The sequence below is a fragment of the Nomascus leucogenys genome, chromosome 14 (genome assembly GCF_006542625.1).
Source record: "Nomascus leucogenys isolate Asia chromosome 14, Asia_NLE_v1, whole genome shotgun sequence".
Taxonomy (NCBI): domain Eukaryota; kingdom Metazoa; phylum Chordata; class Mammalia; order Primates; family Hylobatidae; genus Nomascus; species Nomascus leucogenys.
Window position 1 is genome coordinate 54,934,139 of NC_044394.1, and position 20,498 is coordinate 54,954,636.

At 37.6% G+C, this 20,498-nt stretch overlaps 1 protein-coding gene across 5 annotated transcripts in view; it reads left to right on the forward strand.

Moving 5' to 3' along the window:
• Window positions 1-20,498, forward strand: part of ABCA6 (ATP binding cassette subfamily A member 6) — a 61,624-nt gene that overhangs the window by 26,505 nt on the left and 14,621 nt on the right. For all 5 annotated transcript variants that reach the window (XR_004033427.1, XM_030828406.1, XM_030828408.1 and 2 more), the window contains 12 exons: window positions 923-1,042; window positions 1,300-1,438; window positions 2,372-2,462; window positions 3,692-3,831; window positions 6,836-6,952; window positions 8,437-8,620; window positions 9,020-9,186; window positions 11,642-11,775; window positions 13,711-13,848; window positions 16,139-16,246; window positions 17,363-17,536; window positions 17,811-17,924. Coding sequence is in view for 4 of the 5 variants with exons in the window: in XM_030828406.1 (XP_030684266.1) it covers window positions 923-1,042; window positions 1,300-1,438; window positions 2,372-2,462; window positions 3,692-3,831; window positions 6,836-6,952; window positions 8,437-8,620; window positions 9,020-9,186; window positions 11,642-11,775; window positions 13,711-13,848; window positions 16,139-16,246; window positions 17,363-17,536; window positions 17,811-17,924 (1,626 nt within the window). In the remaining variant the exon portion in view is untranslated. The remainder of the gene's footprint in view (window positions 1-922; window positions 1,043-1,299; window positions 1,439-2,371; window positions 2,463-3,691; window positions 3,832-6,835; window positions 6,953-8,436; window positions 8,621-9,019; window positions 9,187-11,641; window positions 11,776-13,710; window positions 13,849-16,138; window positions 16,247-17,362; window positions 17,537-17,810; window positions 17,925-20,498) is intronic.

The window sequence follows — 20,498 nt, forward strand, 5'->3', positions numbered from 1 at the left end:
GGTCCCATAACAAATATCGACTGCTTTAATGAGTGGTTAAAATTGCACAATATGAATCATTTTGGATTTTATTTTATTTTTATTTTTTTATTTTTTATTATACTTTAAGTTTAGGGTACATGTGCACAATGTGCAGGTTAGTTACATATGTATCCATGTGCCGTGTTGGTTTGCTGCACTCATTAACTCGTCATTTAGCATTAGGTATATCTTCTCATGCTGTCCCTCCCCACTCCCCCCACCCCACAACAGTCCCTGGAGTGTGATGTTCCCCTTCCTGTGTCCATGAGTTCTCATTGTTCAATTCCCACCTATGAGTGAGAACATGCGGTGTTTGGTTTTTTGTCCTTGGGATAGTTTGCTGAGAATGTTGGTTTCCAGCTTCATCCATGTCCCTACAAAGGACATGAAGCCATCATTTTTTATGGCTGCACAGTATCCCATGGTGTATATGTGCCACATTTTCTTAATCCAGTCTATCATTGTTGGACATTTGGATTGGTTCCAAGTCTTTGCTATTGTGAATAGTGCCGCAGTAAACATACATGTGCATGTGTCTTTATAGCAGCATGATTTATAATCCTTTGGGTATATACACAGTAATGGGATGGCTGGGTCAAATGGTATTTCTAGTTCTAGATCCCTGAGGAATCGCCACACTGACTTCCACAATGGTTGAACTAGTTTACAGTCCCACCAACAGTGTAAAAGTGTTCCTATTTCTCCACATCCTCTCCAGCACCTGTTGTTTCCTGACTTTTTAATGATGGCCATTCTAACTGGTGTGAGATGGTATCTCATTGTGGTTTTGATTTGCATTTCTCTGATGGCCAGTGATGATGAGCATTTTTTCCTGTGTCTTTTGGCTGCATAAATGTCTTCTTCATTTTGGATTTTAAAAGTTGTATATTTTCTCATATAGGTACAACGAATATTATTGGAATTGGACATGCAAAACATTCAAGATAACCTTGCTAAACATTTAAGTGAAGGACAGAAAAGAAAGCTGACTTTTGGGATTGCCATTTTAGGAGATCCTCAAGTAAGTGAGATTATGCATGGGGAAGGAAGCAGGTCGAATGTCTGCAAAATGTCAAGTTCTTTTACCACTAAAAGTGGTAGAGCTTTCATTGTAATGCATCAAGAGAGAACCTGCTATGTTTAACTATAAATAGAAGTATATTGGAGAAAAATGGCTGGATGGTTATTATTTTATGGTATTTATTGTTTTTCATGCTGTCTTCTGGATACAGTTAATGTGAAAGAGAGACATATTTTATATATCTTCATTCTCTGTAGATTTTGCTCTTAGATGAACCAACTACTGGATTGGATCCCTTTTCCAGAGATCAAGTGTGGAGCCTCATGAGAGAGCGTAGAGCAGATCATGTGATCCTTTTCAGTACCCAGTCCATGGATGAGGCTGACATCCTGGCTGGTAATTGTTGGTTTTATCTCAGTATTACCATGATGCAATTGGGGAATTTAGAAGTGAGGTCTATTCCCAGGGTAAAAGCCTTGCTCTCATTACGGTTATGTTCCTACATTCTATAGCAGTCAGGAGGACGACAGAAGTCTAGTGCCACTGTGGAATTCCTTTCTGGTTGTACATTTGCTAGGTAGTGACAACTAATGAAAAATTCTGATTACCTTTTTTTAAAATCAGCTATCAATTAATTTAAACATTCAAATCTTATATATATTTAATTGAAAAATAGACACCCATTCTTTAGCATCAGAGTATACAGTATACCATGTAATTTATGTGTTTTTTTTTTCAGAAAGTATTGGAAGGTGCAGATAGACTGGTGTTCATGAGCTTTATTTTAAATTTAATTTATTTGTATAAATTTAATGAGTACAAGTACAGTTTTGTTACATGGATATATTATGTACTGGTGAAGTCTAGGCTTCTGGTGTATTCATCACCAAATAATGTACATTGTACCCATTAAATAATTTCTCATTCCCCATCCCCCTCTGACTCTCCCACCCTTCTGAGTCTTCAGTGTCTATTACTCCACACTGTATGTCCATGTGTACCCATTATTTTGCTCCCATTTATAAATGAGAACATGCAGTATTTGACTTTCTCTTTCTGTGTTGTTTCACTTATGATAATAGACTCCAGTTCCATCCATGTTGCTGCAAAAGACATGGTTCCATTCTCTTTTATGGCTGAATAATATCATGAGTTCATTTTAAATGCATCAATTTTAATGTGTCGAATGTTAAAATGCACACTAGATCTAGTTATACCCCGTTGAATACTTCTCCTTCGCACTTCCGAGCCTTGGCTCCTCATCTTTCTTTACTAGAGAAGGAAGAAATGATCCCCAATATCTTTTCTCACTTGATTTCTTTCATTCAGATAGAAAAGTGATCATGTCCAATGGGAGACTGAAGTGTGCAGGTTCTTCTATCTTTTTGAAAAGAAGGTGGAGTCTTGGATATCACCTAAGGTAAAGGCTTTGGGAATAGATTGGATTTATGTGTTTTCAATACTGGTATATGAAAAAGGTGGACAATTATGAAACAGAACTGGCCTCATGCTTCATCTCTACCATACTGGATTGATCAGTGGTTCCTGAATACTTTTCCTACTTTCCTTCTTCCTGTGTCTTTACAATGTTAATCGTTGGCAACATTTCAACATGATAAACCAAGCCTGACTTTTCACAGCAGGACTATTTCATGTGCCACTTTTCCAGGTAGCTGTTCTGTGCAGCCTAAACCTCTACCTTCTTCCTACCCACATGTTCCTCAGCCGATCCATAGAATTCTGGAATATGTTTTCATTCTTTCATAGGGCAAAAAGGCAAATAATTTCAGAAGCCAGTATCAACGAGGAGAGAATTTAGGGGCAGAGAGTAATGATAACTGTGGCTAACAAAAAAGTGTATATATTAGTCTGTTCTCATGCTGCTAATGACATACCCGAGACTGGGTAATATATAAAGGAAAGAGGTTTAATTGACTCACAGTTCAGCGTGGCTGAGTAGGCCTCAGGAAACTTACAATCATGGCAGAAGGAAAAGCAAACACGCCCTTCTTCACATGGCGGCAGAGTGAAGGCAGGGAAAAGCCCCTTATAAAACCATCATATCTCGTGAGAACTCACTATCATGAGAACAGCATGAGGGTAACTGCCCCTATGATTCAGTTACCTCCCACTGGGTCCCTCCTATGACATGTGGGAATTATGGGAACTACAATTCAAGATGACATTTGGGTGGGGACACAGCCAAACCATATTGTTGTATATCCAGGCTAAAATAATTGTTTAAAATAATCCTATGGCCAAACAAAGCATACATGTGGGCCAGATTTTCTCTACTAGCTAATGATGTGGTCTGGTATAATAATTATTTTTCCCTAAGAAGTCTCTTCTTCCTAACATTCTCACCTTCCTACATTTATCTATAACTATACATATAAAACTCTATATAGTTCCATTTACATTATATATCTGTTTGTATATTTTGTAATTGTTCTGAGCTGATATATTTTCTATATATAGATTATAAAATTTTCAAACTGATAGATTACTATCATGTTAGTATTTACTCATCTTTTTGTTCCATAAAGCCAAGTAAAGTTGTGCTCAACAGCTAGGTGTTCAATTAAAGCTCTTCTTTTGTGGTAGTGGTGGAGAAAATGCAAATGACTTATCTTTTCTTTTAAATATTAGTTTACATAGGAATGAAATATGTAATCCAGAACAAATAACATCCTTCATTACTCATCACATCCCCGATGCTAAATTAAAAACAGAAAACAAAGAAAAGCTTGTATATACTTTGCCATTGGAAAGGACAAATACATTTCCAGGTAACTCAACTATGATTACAATGAAATGAAATTTGGGAAAAAATGTTCACATTATTATTAAAATAATTTTGTTTGTCCAATGAATTTAGACTTTTTCTTAGTTTTGGCCACCTGAGAAGCAGAACTCAAGAGGAAGGATTGAGTCCCACTGATTTATTGGGTAGTTGCTTCGTGGAAGCACTAGCAGATAATGGGGACAGGAGAGAGGGAAGGGAAGGCAGCCAGGGAAGTCTGAATTCTGGAGCAGATTACTGTGGTAAGCAATTGAGGTGCAATGCCCCGGGGAGGGAAATAAATGAAGTAAGTGGGCTCAGCATTTTGTCACCAGAGGGATGAGTAAGCTGGGGTTCTTACCCACTGTTCCCTATCCATTGTTGATTAAGGGATGCCTGCGAGAGCATTAACTTTCTCATAGTTCTGGCTTACTCTGAACATGAGCTTAGAGTACTTCCAAGTACAGAAAAAGGACCTCAGGTAGGTGTTTTTAATAAGCAGATTTACCATGTACAGGTGAATGCAGAAGAGATGTTGGTGGGGCATAAAGGTTTCTGCTACAGGTATCTCTTTGTAAGGTAGCCCCCCATTATTCACAAGGAATAGATAGTTCCAAGATCGCCAGTTCATGTCTGAAACCATGGATAGAATCAAACCTAATTGCCATCGATCAGAAAACATTTCTGTTCATGTCTTCCACCTACACACCGAATGCCTTTTCCATCGTAACTAAGCACTTAACACGCATTGTGGCTGTAACTTTTGCAGTTTGAGGTGCAACAGCAAAAGTAGCATAAATTTCTTTTGCCTTCTTCACAATTTCACAGACAGAAGATTCATTCTTACGTTAGATCTTAGCATCAGCATAAGATTTATTTTTTTCCTTGTTGAGAACTTCACCTTTTCACTTACAGGAAGCATTTTATGGCTTTTCTTTGGTATATCCAAATTGCCAGCACTTTGGGTATATCCAACTCTGGCACTTTGGGACCCTTATTAGGTAAAATAGGGGTGCCTTGAACTGCAATACCGTGACAGTTGCGCTGATATCCCAGAGGGCTACTAAGTGACAGGCGGGTATAGCACGGTTCTGCTGGACAGGGGATGATTCACATCCTGAGCCTGAGCAAGATGTAGTGTGATGGTGAAGGATTTCATCACACTACTTACAAGGGCACACAACTGAAAACTTATGAACTATTTCTGAAATTTTCCATTTTATGTTTTTAGACAGCAGTTGACAGTAGATAATTGAAACCGTGGAAAATGAAACTGTAGATAAGGCAGGATTACTCTATTTTAATTGTGCATGTATTATTTTGCAGAGAAAAACAACTTATGTAGTCTATAAAAGTGTTCAACCCTCGGTTCCCTGCCAATTGGGTAGCAGCACCCGTTCAGATTTTGTTTGATAAGCAATCCTAAAGATTACTAGCTCTTTGTGAAATGTTTTCTACGTGTTAGGCACTGTTCTAATGGTTTCATGTATATTAACTCCTTTAGGTCTCACAACTGTTCTTTCTATGAGATGGGTGCTATAACTTCCCCTATCTTACAAATGAGGAAATGTATTTCAGTATCTTTTGATTTAAACAGCTTCCCTTTGGTTTAAACATTTAGTTTGTTAAAGGTATAACAAAGACCCTATAGACCTACCTTAAATAAGCTCTTTTGCATAATTCGGTTTCATTAGGCAAATACTCAGGAATTCCCAGATTTTAGCTTCACTCCCCGATGTGGCAGCTCTCTGTGTCCTTGCAGTAGCATAGAAGTTGGTGTTCTTCTCAGATCAGTGGACTATGCCATGTTATTTTGTTCTTGGACTAAGGCCCTGTGAGGTGCAACTGGTCCACTTTCATTTTTGGTCAGAGAAGGAGAATAAGGAATTATATGGTGGTATCACCACTGGAATATGTTACTTTGCTAGAGTCTCTGGTGTTGACCTCCTGGTCCATGGCAGCCTCTTTACACAGACCCAAGGCCTCTGCTGTCTAATGGCATGCTTATGTCCGTTTCTGAACATGGGACTCCCAGGTCCCTTGCTGCCATGTGCAGGTCACAGGGAAACACAGTGTTTGCTATAGTCTCATCCACCTCGTTCCTCTCAATAATGTCATTGGCCCATCCTCCCACCCAAAGTAGAAAGGAGCATATAAGAGTCTTCTAGAATCCTGCAGTCTCATGCAAGTATCTCCATAGAAGAGTTACCCAATAAATGTGTACTGGGAAACTATTATATAAAAGGCACTTCTCCAGGAACTAGAAATACCACATTAAATAAGAGATACGTGTCTCTACTCTCATGGAGCCTACATCTAACTAGATAGGGAAAAGTAGACACACAAAATACACAAAATTTTTCAACAATTGTACACTAAAATAATAAACAAGGCCAGTGAGTTAGAGTGATGACTGATGTCTGGCTGAGGTTTATATAGAGTGGTCACTGAAGGCCACAAGAAGAAAATGGTCAAGGGCACTCCAAGTCGAGGGGAAAGGAGGATGGCTGGAGGGCAATGAGTGAGGGAGCAGAATGGCAAATGGAGGTGGGTAAGGCTGTGTGGATAGATGGAGACAGGCTCTTCTGGAGCTTCAGAGGTTGTGTTATTGACTTTGATTTTTATTTTAAATGCATTGAGAAACCACTGAAAGACTTACACAGAAAGAAGACCCACAATATAGGTAGAGATATACATGGGTTTGTAGTGTGGAGGTGAGAAGATAATGGTCTTTCTGATTGTTCAGATTTCTGCAGATAAATCTGCAGAAAGCTCATAAACTGAGAATGGAAAATGAAGTGAGACAGTTTGAGGATGGAGGAAGAGGTCTTTCTTAGTCATTTCAGAGAAGGAGAGCATTCTCATGAAATTTTGCTTTTGACTACTGTGATACTCCAAAGACATAATTTTCTTAACAATATTGTGTATCATCTTTTAAATAAGTATTAATTTACTTGGTTTAGTTCTCGATGTGGTTTTCCAAAGTATCTATTCATATTTTTTTGCCTTAGATCTTTTCAGTGATCTGGATAAGTGTTCTGACCAGGGAGTGACAGGTTATGACATTTCCATGTCAACTCTAAATGAAGTCTTTATGAAACTGGAAGGACAGTCAACTATCAAACAAGGTAAAGCCATTTGTATAATTCACAGAAAACCAATTCCCAAATGATCATGTGTCATTTGGTATTTATAATTTCTTACGGGTGATTCACACTAAGAAATGTGATTTCATTCCAAATTTGGCTCTGCTGTTTGAGATGGGCTGTCACTATTTCTTAGCATCATTACTAAGACTGATCACAGATCCCTTCATGGCATCTACCAAGTTTCCTTTTGGAAACTATTTCCTATCCTCAGATGTTCCCTGCTTCTTAGATACCTTCAGGCTGTGAAAGGCTCTTAATTAGGGGAATGAGGTCTCAACAGATTTTTTTAAAAATAAAAATTGCTCTTAGCTTGTTAATATACAAAATTCTACTAAAGTCTTAGTGGGGAGAATTCTCAGTATCCACTCTTGTATATTTTAATGGTGATAATAATCATTGTCATTATGGAGCTCCTCTTATGCCATACACTTAGATTAATGTATGGATATACATTGATATATATGCCTTCAACATTATCTTTCCTATAATAACCTTTCCAAGAAGTGTCATTGGCACTGGTTTACAAATGAGAAAATCAGACCTATGAGCAATTAAGTGATTTTCCCCAATCACAGATGTAAGATTCATGTACAGATCTGGTAGTTCAGAGCTGATGATCTTTCCCCTATACTACTAAATGATTGATACCTTAGTCGTAGATATTTAGGTGGTAATGATTGGCTATTTTATGCAGAAGATTTCTTAAAAATCCCTCAGAGTAATCATACTCTTGGGAATTTCTTTGCTTTTCAAAGATTGGGCACAACGAAATCACCATTTTTGTGAATTATTCTTTTGGTATGAATTCAGCATGTTTTCTCACTGAGTATAGAATATGGACATCATAATATGTTTCTTATATTGTTTGCACTGTAATCACAAGCAATCTAAAACTTTGTTTTATTTAAAATTTTAAGATTTATCACCATTGGCAATTAAAAAGCTTAACTATAGAAAGAAAATGTAGATGGCAGTGGTGAAGTATAAACTTCATAAATATTGAAAAATGTTGTCTAAATAATTCCTTTGAATGGGTTATAAAAATAAAAACAAATGTAAAACTTTTTTTTTTTCTTTTTTTTTTTGAGATGGAGTCTTGTCTTTCTCCTAGGCTGGAGTGCAGTGGCGCAATCTCGGCTCACAGCAACCTCCACCTCCCAGGTTCAAGCGATTCTCCTACCTCAGCCTCCTGAGGAGCTGGGATTACAGGCGCCTGCCACCACGCCCAGCTAAGTTTTGTATTTTTAGTAGAGACAGGGTTTAGCCATGTTGGCCAGGTTGGTCTTGAAATCCTGACCTCAGGTGATCCGCCCACCTCGGCCTCCCAGAGTGCTGGGATTACAGGCATAAGCCACCATGCCTGGCCATGTAATACTATTTTTAATATTACTAAGGAAAATCTGTGATGCCTCCAGGATGGCATTAATATTATAACATGTGTGTTTGTGTGTGTGTGTGTATAGATTTCGAACAAGTGGAGATGATAAGAGACTCAGAAAGCCTCAATGAAATGGAGCTGCCTCACTCTTCCTTCTCTGAAATGGAGACAGCTGTGAGTGACATGGGCCTCTGGAGAATGCAAGTCTTTGCCATGGCACGGCTCCGTTTCTTAAAGTTAAAACGTCAAACGAAAGTGTTGTTGACCCTGTGAGTAGCAGAGTACTGTGGTTTTGTTAGATCATGAGTTTCAAAAGAGGTTCAAACCAGAAGATAATTTAAAACTAGAACACAGTATCTGACATTCCTGCCACGGGGTGGATAAATTCAGCATTTAATTTTTCTGACAGTGGGAATACCTGTATGTTCACACTCGATTAGGCTTATACGTGCAGGTGTGTTTTGTTTTCATGGTTTGATAACCTGGTGTTTATATAGTAATGCCTTCTGGTACTGTGTAGCATGCTAGGGTATTATCTTCAGAATTTTAGCACCTAGAATCATGATTGGCATAAGGCAGGCTTGGCACTCAACAAATACTTGTGGAATGTCTTACTAAATAAATAAAATTCCTAGAGATTCATATGCTAATTTTTCTTTATTGTTTAGATTATTGGTATTTGGAATCGCAATGTTCCCTTTGATTGTCGAAAATATAATGTATGCTATGTTAAATGAAAAGAACGATTGGGAATTTAAAACCGAATTGTATTTTCTCTCTCCTGGACAACTTCCTCAGGAACCCCGTACCAGCCTGTTGATCATCAATAACACAGGTGAAAAGAAAAATAAAATTTAAATCCAGAAATAAGTTATTTTTATTGTTGAATAGCACAGGAGCAGGGGAAAGTAAGTTATAAGAGAAGAAAATGGATATTTAAACTTCATTTAGAGAAAACACCTTATGAGGAACAGTGCATATTTACTCTGATTTTGAAGATGACAGGGATGAGGACAAGACAAAAAGAACTTGGGTCACTGTATAACCTGGGAGAGTAAAGACGTCTATCTACCTAACTACCCTAAGCTATTACGTGACAAATAAACTTCTATATTGGCTCACCCATTCTATTTTGAGATCCCTTAGTTACACAGCAGCCTAACCTATACCATGAAGACAATACACACTGGTTACCATGTGAAGATGGCCTATCTATTCCCCATACCCCTTCATTAAGTACAAGATACAGGAAGACGCCTTATTTTGTTATCCCAAACAATGGGTAGTTGGTTTTGTTTTTGTTTTGTTTTGAGACAGAGTCTTGCTCTGTCGCCCAGGCTGGAGCGCAGTGGTGCAATCTCGGTTCAATGCAACCTCCACCTCCCAGGTTCAAGCAATTCTCCTGCCTCAGCCTCCAAGTAGCTGAGATAACAGGTGCGTGCCATCACGTCTAAGTTTTTTTTTTGTATTTTTAGTACAGATGGGGTTTTGCCATTTTGGCCAGGCTGGTCTTGAACTCCTGGCCTCAAGTGATCTGCCCTCCTTGGCCTCCCAAAGTGCTGGGATTATAGGTTTGAGCCACTGCGCCCAGTCGGTAATTGTTTCTTTGTTTTTTTTCTAATTGCTTAATTAACTTTGAATAAGGAACTTTTATGTTAGTACCTCAGATGTTTAAAAAAAAATTACAGTAAGAGTCTTCCCTTGCCGAGTTCCTCACTCATTTGATTTTCCTATGGATTTGCGATTCAGGCCTATGGTGACCTCTTTAAACAAAGATGGTCTTTTCCTTTCTGTTTCTCATTCTTCTTCTTGTTTTCCATTTGGGTTTTGGAAAGTAAATGTTATTCACCTCACTACCCTAAATGCTAATTGTACATTTAATTTCTGAGATCTAGAAAGGTTTCTTTACCTATGAGCTCATAAGATAAGTAAATCAGGTCTCTCTTTTCCTCTTTGGTCACTCTTGAGGACAGTAGGCTTGTTTTAATTAATTTATTTTTTTGTCTCTGTACTTAGGTATTTTATGGTTTACGTTTGAAGCTTCTATGCCATTTTGTTCCTCTTTTCTCAAAATCTGCCAATTATTGGTAACATGTTAATCTTTTAATGTGAGAATCCCCGTCTGCCTAGGTGAATGTGGGTTGACATATGGCATTGTACCTCAAGTGACTGTGGAGGTGGAGTGGGGTGTGTGGCTGCTCAAGGTGCATGGAAAGCTTATTTTCTATGTGCATGTCCCTGTATCACTTGGTAGAGGGATCCTAATTCATCTAAGGTTTGGCCTTATTTTTCCAATCCCAGAGCCCACTGTAAACTCCCATTTCAAAGGCAAAAAAAAAAAAAAAAAGTCCTTCTTTTCCTCTTATTCCTTCCATCTTGCCTGAATTATTGTCATTGTCTGCAGTTACTTCAGGTTTGCCCAGCTGTGCTCCTCAGATAATGTCTCTTAGTAAGTAAATATGGGACTCTTACCCTGGGGACAACTGCGGCTACTGTGTGTTCTGTGCGGAACGTGGGGAGGGGCCTGAGAGGTCATCTTTTTCCAGGTATAGTTCACGACCCTGACTATAGCTTCAGAGCCTACCTTACCCCCTTGCATTCATCCACTCTGAGCTCAGGTATCCTGGAAATTGGTTTTACCTTCAGTTTGCTCCGGTGTGCTCTAGGCTATGGATTTTTCTCAGCTCGTATTTCTCAGTCAGATGTTCTCATCTACTTTCTTCTTTAGGGTCATATCCAAAACCTTGATCTGATGATGACATCCTTTTTCATTTCCTAAGAAAGATTATATTTATACAATATACATGTATGGAATATGTACATAAATGTTTAGAATAAAGTAAAACATATGTATGTGTTATACAGACACATATATATTTACTTGTCCATTATTTGGAAGAACAAGGGAGAGAGAAGAATGTTATCATTGCCTGTTTGAGGCTGGATAATCTGAAGTACTCCTCATAAAATTATTGTATCTCCACAGATTATTCAATTCAAATGTTGTTGTTGTTGTTTACCAAAAGTCATACAATAGAATTAGCTTATTTTTATGATTACATGTTAATTTGCATTAACCAGATTTATAAAGCTAATTCATTGTGGTTTAAGATTTGCTAAATAGAAGATGGTACAGTGTGGGTCAATATTATTATTGTGATACCCAAAGAAAGACATTTATACATAGTATTCCATAAATATTAACTTTATTTATGTATATGACTTATTTTTAAAGTTTGATATGTATTTTCTTACTTTTCTGTGGCCTTCTCTTATTAACTTCATATTAGAATCAAATATTGAAGATTTTATAAAATCACTGAAACATCAAAATATACTTTTGGAAGTAGATGACTTTGAAAACAGAAATGGTACTGATGGCCTCTCATACAATGGAGCTATCATAGTTTCTGGCAAACAAAAGGTATGTTTGCCTTTTTGTTTTTTTTGAAAAAAAAAAAAAAAAACAAAAAGTACTACATTTTAGCTGTTTTAAAACTGCAGAAATTAAAGCTAGTATACAGCAACTTGACTCAGAAAAACATTCTGGGTTGTTATTTAATAAACTGTGAAGTTTACCCAAGTTTTTGTAAAACATTTTCTATCTTAGCTTTGTTTTGAATTAGATAATTTTTACATTTGAAAGGATCTAAATTTAATTGTATTGTTTAAACTCAATAAAAATATTATAGCTTATAATTATCAACCAATATAATTATGGATTTAAGGAATTTCATTCAGTAGCTAACTACCTGAATAAAGTTTGTGTTTATATATTGAGAAAATACATTAAATACTATAGTATCTACATGAAATACCTGAGAAAAAAGTATTCTCAGTCTGCTACCTTAGCATATGCCAATTTGGTTAAAAGAGTCAAGCCATAGAGATTCATCAGAGAACAAGACTATTGAAAATACTGTTTTTGAGGCAGAGTCTTGTTCTATTACCCAGGCTGGAGTGCAGTGGCATGATCTCAGCTCACTACACCTCTGCCTCCCATGTTCCAGTGACTCTCCTGCCTCAGCCTCCAGAGTAGCTGGAATTACAAGCAGGCACCACCATGCCCAGCTAATTTTTGAATATTTGGTAGAGAGTGGGTTTCATCATGTTGGCCAGGCTGGTCTGGAACTCCTGACCTTTGGTGATCCTCCCGCCTTGGCCTCCCAAAATGCTGGGATTACAGGCATAAGCCACCGTCCTCGGTTTAAAAATACATCTTAATCTTAAGAACTCTTCAGTCTTATTTGCATTCTAATAAAAGCAAGGGGCCTAATTAAGTGAAGCTACCTCTTTATTTCTTGCTACAAAGTAAATTTTTAAAAAAGAAAAGCCTTTGAAGATGTATTACTGAATTCAGTTCTATGTAAACTAAATATGCTATAAAAAATGTAATCCCTTTGTGCCAGTTTTGGGAAATTACTTTGTCAGCTACTATGTTACGTACCTCACATATTTACTGCATGAACTAGTGGTAAGATTTAAACAATAAACCTTCTAATAGATTCATGAACATTTTCCTAAACATGAAGTACATAAATATAAAGATTGCTTTAGGAAGTGGGGAAATGCTTCTTTGGCAGGGTAAGCATGAATGTTTGATGAACTCCATGCTTATCTCCTATCCAGAAGGCCAGCATTCCTTTGCTGCTGCTGCTGCTTTTTTTTTTTTTTTTTTTTTTTTTTTTTTTTTTTTTTGAGACAGAGTCTCACTCTGTCACCCAGGCTGGAGTGCAGTGGTGTGATCTCGGCTCACTACAACCTCTGCCTTCTGAGTTTAAGTGATTCTTCTGCCTCAGCCTTCCAAGTAGCTGGGATTACAGATGTATGCCACCACACTTGGCTAACTTTTGTATTTTTTAATAAAGATGGGGTTTTGCTATGTTGGCCAGGCTAGTCTCAAACTCCTGACCTCAAGTGATCTGCCCGCCTTGGCCTCCCAAAGTGCTAGGGTTACAGGTGTGAGCCACCGTGCCCAATCTTCCTTTGCTTCTTCATCATAAACTGACAGCGTCTCCTTGTCAGGGAGACTTTTAAACTCTACTAACTGAAGTTTCCCCATCAGCAAAATGGAGACAAAATTATCTAAAATTAGTAATACAAATAAAAATTCATATTGATTGTATGCTGACTCTGTGCTAGAGCTTAATGTACATGAATAGAGTGTCATTTAAGCCCTATAACAACCCATTTAGTATCTCCTTTTCATAGATGAGGAAGGTAAAGCTCAAAAAGTTTAGTTCTCTTGAAGATGGACATACAACAAGCACTTGTCACTGTTAGGATCTTTTATACATAAACCTTGCCTTTGTTCTTTAAGAATTTAGCATTAACATTATTTATTTGTTTCTGTTTTAAGGATTATAGATTTTCAGTTGTGTGTAATACCAAGAGATTGCACTGTTTTCCGATTCTTATGAATATTATCAGCAATGGGCTACTTCGAATGTTTAATCACACACAACATATTCGAATTGAGTCAAGCCCATTTCCTCTTGTAAGTATTGGATTTACTGAGTCTAAACAATTAAGAATTGGACAAATAGCCTATGTTTTCTCTCTTTAGCTTTTAAATATCCATAAGTGATTGTTAAGCCTGAAAATTATTATTTTGTCCTAATATTTTAAATGGGTTATAGCAAACAAAACAGGATTTTTTTTCTTGCCAGGTTATCAGATAATTATCGTGAGGGAATACTTTTCAATATTTTGTCAGTCTTCTAGGCAGTGTGTTGAAAAGTTGTACATACTTGATTGTGGAAGTGTATGAGAGAGCGAAACAGAAAAAAGCAAACACTGACTTGGAAATCAGGAGCACTTGTAACCCTGGTTACATATAAATCTATTATAATTAGTTAGTGGACCCTCCATTGACTAAATGTGTAGTAGACAGACTAATATGAAGGAGAATCTGCCAGTTCTGAGGCTATCTGTTGATTTATTTCTTCACCTGCTCATAGTTGCTGTATGTTGTGAGGGAGCCTAAAACACACAGGCTGCATTGGATTCTGTGTCAGTTGGCTATAGTCTGGCTTCAGACAGTTTGGACACCAGAAAGCAGTGGTGGGAGACAGAAGAGCAGAGGACCCCCTGCGTTGGGCTCCAGTCACATCACCTCCTTCTGCTGTTCCTGAAGCCCAGAAGCAACAATGGCTTGCTTCTCACTTCACCATCCTTGTGGGATGCTCATCACCCACCTAACCATGTCATAAGGAATTGCACTCTAAGTACTTAACGTAGTCATGGTTTTCTGGTTAGACCCTACCTGATACCAGCAGGGGTCTCTCAAAGCTGACTCCAACTGTTTCACACCAGAAGTCTGAAACATCAAGAAGCAGGATTAGAAACGAAGCCATCCAAAGGGAAGTCCATTTTGTGACAAAAGTGTGAAGTTCAGTTTTGGCTTCACTGAATCAGTGGTGCTGGGAGTATATGCAAGCGCAGGTTTTCTGCAAGCCATGGGGACAATGGGGATGAAATATACAGTACTTGAGATGTTCGTGACAGACATATACCTCCATGAGTTGAGTATGACCGACTAATCATGTAAACAGGTCTGCTGCACAGGGTGACTCGAGGGAAGGGGTGTCTGAAGGGAATTCTCCAGAAAGTGGAACCAGAGGGGTAGCAGAAAGAGACAGTGATTACCCTTCCTCTTTGGAAGGATAGCAGCATGAGCCTGTCTCACTGCAGAATTATTTTGAGACAGGCTCATGCTGCTATCCTTCCAAAGAATACATCCACCCAGCTACTGAGGTTTCCATCTCTGGGTTTGCTCAGAAAGACAGGCTGCTCAGGCCTGAATTATATGTTCATCAAAGGTCCTAACTTCAGAATTATTATTTTCTTGTTGTGGTAATAATGCATGAGATAAAATTGACCATTTTAGCTGTTTTCAAGTGTACAGTTGAGTAGTATTAAGTATATTCACATTATTGTGAAATGCATCTCCAGAACTTTTCCATCTTGCGGAATTGAAACTCGATGCCAATTAAACATTTCCCCCTTCCCCATCCCCTGGAAACCACCATCTTACTTTGTTTCTATGAATATTACTAGTTTAGATACCTTACATAAGTGGAATATTTGTCTTTTTGTAACTGGTTTATTTCACTTAGCATGTTTTCCAGGTTTGTCTATGTTGCAGCATGTGACAGGATTTCCTTCTTTTTTTTTTTTTTTTTTTTTTTTGAGATGGAGTTTTGCTCGTTGCCTAGGCTGGAGTGCAATGGGGCGATCTCTGCTCACTGCAACCTCTGCCTCCCGGATTCAAGCGATTCTCCTGCCTCAGCCTCCCAAGTAGCTGGGATTACAGGCATTTACCACCACACGTGGCTGATTTTGTATTTTTAGTAGAGACGGGGTTTCACCATGTTGGTCAGGGTGGTTCAGACTCCTGACCTCAAGTGATCCTTTTTAAGGTTGAATAGTATCCATTGTTTGTATATACATATACATTTTGTTAATCCATTAATTTGGACTTTTGGATTGCTTCCACTTGTGAGTATTGTTGGTATGAATATGAATGTGCAGGTGTCTCTTCGAGAGCTTGCTTTCAATTCTTTTGGAAATATCCCCAGAAGTAGGTCCTAAACGACTTTTGACTTCTGTTTGCTCTTTGAGTTGAAGATCGGAGTCCTTTTCCCTCCCACCTCTGTGCATAGATGGTGATGAGCTACACCTTTACTTTGATTTTTCAACATTTCAAAAAGTGCATTTTTGTGGCTATAATTATTTGTTTCATTTAACAAATATTCACTAGTTTAAGCTACCCTTTATATTTTCAGAGCCACACAGGACTCTGGACTGGGCTGCCGGATGGTTCCTTTTTCTTATTTTTGGTTCTATGTAGCATTTCTCCTTATATCACCATGAGCAGCATCAGCGATTACAAGGTAAGAAAAAGCAGGGAAAAGAAGAAATTTCAGGAATTTCAATATCTGTATTTTGGATGCTATGTGTTCAAAATGTTTTCTTCTGAGAAAAATGTTTCAATGTATGTTTAATTTAGACATTGTAGCTAAACCTTATTCTTAGCAAGTCAGATAATTTACTTCTAAAAACTCAAAATGCTTTTTATTCCAAAGTCACCTGAAAAGTACAGTGATTTTTCAGAGACTCCAATTAGTCTAAACCTTCAAAGGGAAATATTATAAATCTTTTGACCACATTATTTCCCAGCCACAAGAAGGAAATCATTGATGTTGAAATCAAAGGCCAAATTTAAGACTTGAATTCCTTTTCCACTCTGGAAATTGCAATTTTATGTTATGTTTGTATTCAGTTATGCCCATTATTCAGACAAAACAGTTAAATCTATCAATGTTCACCATCCTGAGCCAGAAACTCTCCAAGATGTTTAGGTAAAGGTAAGTATATTATGTCCTCCAGGTCACAAAATAATACTTTTTTTTTTTTTTTTTTTGAGACGGAGCCTCACTCTGTTGCCCAGGCTGGAGTGCAATGGTGCAAGCTCAGTTCACTGCAACCTCCGCCTCCCGGGTTCAAGCAGTTCTCCTGCCTCAGCCTCCTGAGTAGATGGGATTACAGGCTTGTGCCACCATGCCCAACTAATTTTTGTATTTTTAGTCAAAATGGGCTTTCACCATGTTAGCCAGGATGGCCTCAATCGCCTGACCTTGTGATCCGCCTGCCTTGGCCTCCCAAAGTGCTGGGATTACAGGCGTGAGCCACCATGCTGGCCAATACTTCTTTTTTATAGAGTTTAATGCCTTGAACATTATGAGGTCCCTTTTCATTATTCATGAGCTAAAGTAGTGTTATGAGTCAGGCCTATCACAGTATATATTTTTTTTTTAATAGACACCTTGTAAACCATGGAACTGGCTCTATAAGCCTCAGGTTACTAAGCAGTATATGCATAATTTTTTTTAATATTAGAAGATTATATTTATCTTAAAAATTCTTCCAATGTGTTTGTGTTTATTTTAGATTTGCATTTTGATTGAATCTATATACATTTCTTTCTTTCTTTTTTTTTCTTAAATCAGAAAAATGCTAAGTCCCAGCTATGGATTTCAGGCCTCTACACTTCTGCTTACTGGTGTGGGCAGGCACTAGTGGACGTCAGCTTCTTCATTTTAATTCTCCTTTTAATGTATTTAATTTTCTACATAGAAAACATGCAGTACCTTCTTATTACAAGCCAAATTGTGTTTGCTTTGGTAAGTAACACAGTACATAAACCAAATTTCATAAAGTAATTAATAATACGTTTTAACATTGTTATTTTAAGTAGTTAAGATGTTTTAATTCATATTTTGTAATAAACCAAAACACAAAACATGCAAAGTGCATGTATGATAAAATGCTAATAGTTTCGGATACCAAAGATGTTTTATACTTTTGCCAGGTTACTTGTTTTTTAAAATTTGTAATCTAATTTTTCCCTCAGTAATATTTGGTTTTTGACTATGTTATTATTTCTTTTATCCTCAGGTTATAGTTACTCCTGGTTATGCAGCTTCTCTTGTCTTCTTGATGTATATGATATCATTTATTTTTCGCAAAAGGAGAAAAAACAGTGGCCTTTGGTCATTTTACTTCTTTTTTGTAAGTATATAATACATACATACAAATAGAGAAATAGAGTTATTTTTTAAACTTCCAATGTAATCTTAAATACAGATGTCTGCCTTAAGCAGTAGGCAAAATTAACAATACTTTAAAATTACACCATAGAAAAGAGAGGGAAGTGTAACACTGTTACTGAATCAATAATATTTCTAAAGAAATCAGGTACTACCCATTGAACAGAATTTATGGAGAATCTTACAGAAGACCTGACGTCTAAAACATCCTGTTGAGTTTATGTCTCCAGAATATAGGGCTTCCTGCCAACACTAGAAAATTGGCTTCCTAACAGCTGACAGTACAACCCATCTCTACAGTCTTCAAGAAGGTCTCTCTTAACCTTAGCTGCTAATAGTTTCAGATACCAAAGATGTTTTATACTTATGCCAGGTTACTTGTTAGTATAAAAGTAAAGAGCTTGTTCAAAATCATGGAAAACTTTGCTGGAAATGTTTGCTGAAACTCTAGAGACACCAGAGTGCCCTGAGTCCTACACTTCAGGCCTCCATTAACTGATATCCTCAACTGGTGATTGAATGTCTGTCTGGAAAACAGCTCTCAACTCTTAGAATGGGAATCTTGAACCCATGAGAAGAACCCAACCAAAGATCATCTATAAGAAATATTAGGTTGGTGCAAGAGCCATTGCATTTTTTTGCTATTTAAAGTAATGTCAAAACCGCAATTACTTTTGCAGCAACCTATACGACCCACTGACTTCTACAAGAAATTAGTCTGGGACTCTTTTGGCCAGCAGGTAGCTGTTGTTCCTTCTCAGTGGACAGCACTTGGGTTTGACTTCTCTGGGTTATATTTCTTTGTATTCAGCAACAGCGTCTATAACTATATCTCTTACCACCATCAGCACAATCCAGTGGAAGCACAGAAGCTACAGAAAGAATATTAGGGTTACCTTACTCAGAAAAACTGGCTTTGAGGTAGCCATAAGGATCTGGTGCACAAAAGGTCTTTCCATTTATCTTTTCCATGGAGACTATTTTTTTGTTCAGTCAACAGACTTACTGCCATTGTCCAGTGTAATCCCAGGTGCTAGATCAGATGTCTGTAGAAGACAGTCTTACTGACATTTGGTTGGTTTCTTTTCAGTCAGCACTCTTGTATCTATCTAGCAAAGATGAACAAAGAATTCACATTCATTCTTTGTGTTTGCCAGTAGTTTTAGCTCTGAACGAAGTCTACCTTGGAGGTCATAGCCAAGAAATGTCAGAGTTATTGTCCAGCATGGTTGCACATGGGTCTGCTCCTGCCAGCCTGAGTGATGCTGCAGATGCCCTAGTGAGTGCCCCTCATAGATGCTCTTTCAGCAGCTTGTCCTTCAGTCCTAAGTAAACAGCATCCTGGAATCAAGCTTCTTTTTGTGGCTTTTGCCACTCCTTGTGTAGACCCTTATAACACAAAAATCATTCCAAACTGGAACAAATGCACATCTAGATGGACACATTTTTTGCTATGTGCCTCATGAAATAGTTGCCCCTGGTTTACTGTATACTCACAACTTATCCCAGTTTGTATAGAGCTGGAAATTTCTCAGACAAGGGAGCATTCAGCATCAGTGGTAGAAACATACCTCAGCCCTTGCCTTTTAGCTTTTAGTGGAGAAGCTGAGCAGGTTTGATTTCCTCATGGCTGCAGGCTCTGTAGTGATGCTTTGGGTTGGAAAACACTATAGACAAGATTTTCTCAGCCAAGTTCCAGGAGTTCAAATCTGTGCATCAATTCCATAGACTGTGATAGACCTTCTAGAACTTAATATGCCAGAATCTTCCAAAACAGTAAGTTTCATCTCTAGGCTTAGACAGCAGAAACCATTTTCCCATTGTGGAGTAAGGAGTGAGAGTCCAGTGAGAGGAACTTTCCTTCAAAACATGGCAGAAGACAGAATCTGCATTATCATATTGTGAATTCCCTTTGTATATATGGCAGCAAGTGAATGGATGAACAAAAGAAGAAATTTGACTTTGTTCTTTCTAAGGAAAGATGATAATGCAAAACTGCTTCTTAGGCTTGTGGACTAATGTGGTGATTAAGGTGTTCTCACTGTGATTTGAAAAAATTATCACAAATAAAAGACCACAGCAGGAAATCAAACATGACACTGAGAAACACTGTATTTTTAAAATCAAAACACATACACATATGATTACATGCCTTTTATCCTTTGTTGCCATTTATGCTTAAGTTGTTATGGATTCAAATAAGGCAAGACAATATTCCAGAGGCAAGGTACGTTTTGTAAAATACTGTTCAAAATATAGAAACAAAATTACACCACAGTGTAATAGTAAAATATGTATTTGTATATTTGTAATTTCTGATTGTTTTTCCTTTGCCCTTCTTATGCTTATCTATTTCAGTGTATTTATTTATTTCATTTTTCTATCACTGAAAGGAATCTACATATTTCTAGAATGGTGGAATGTCAGACTTGAAAGAAATTCAAAATTGTCTAGTATGATTTACCTAATTTTATAGTGTTGCAGGAAATTAAGGAACCAGAGAGACTGATCGGGATACAGGAGAGCTTTTATTTTA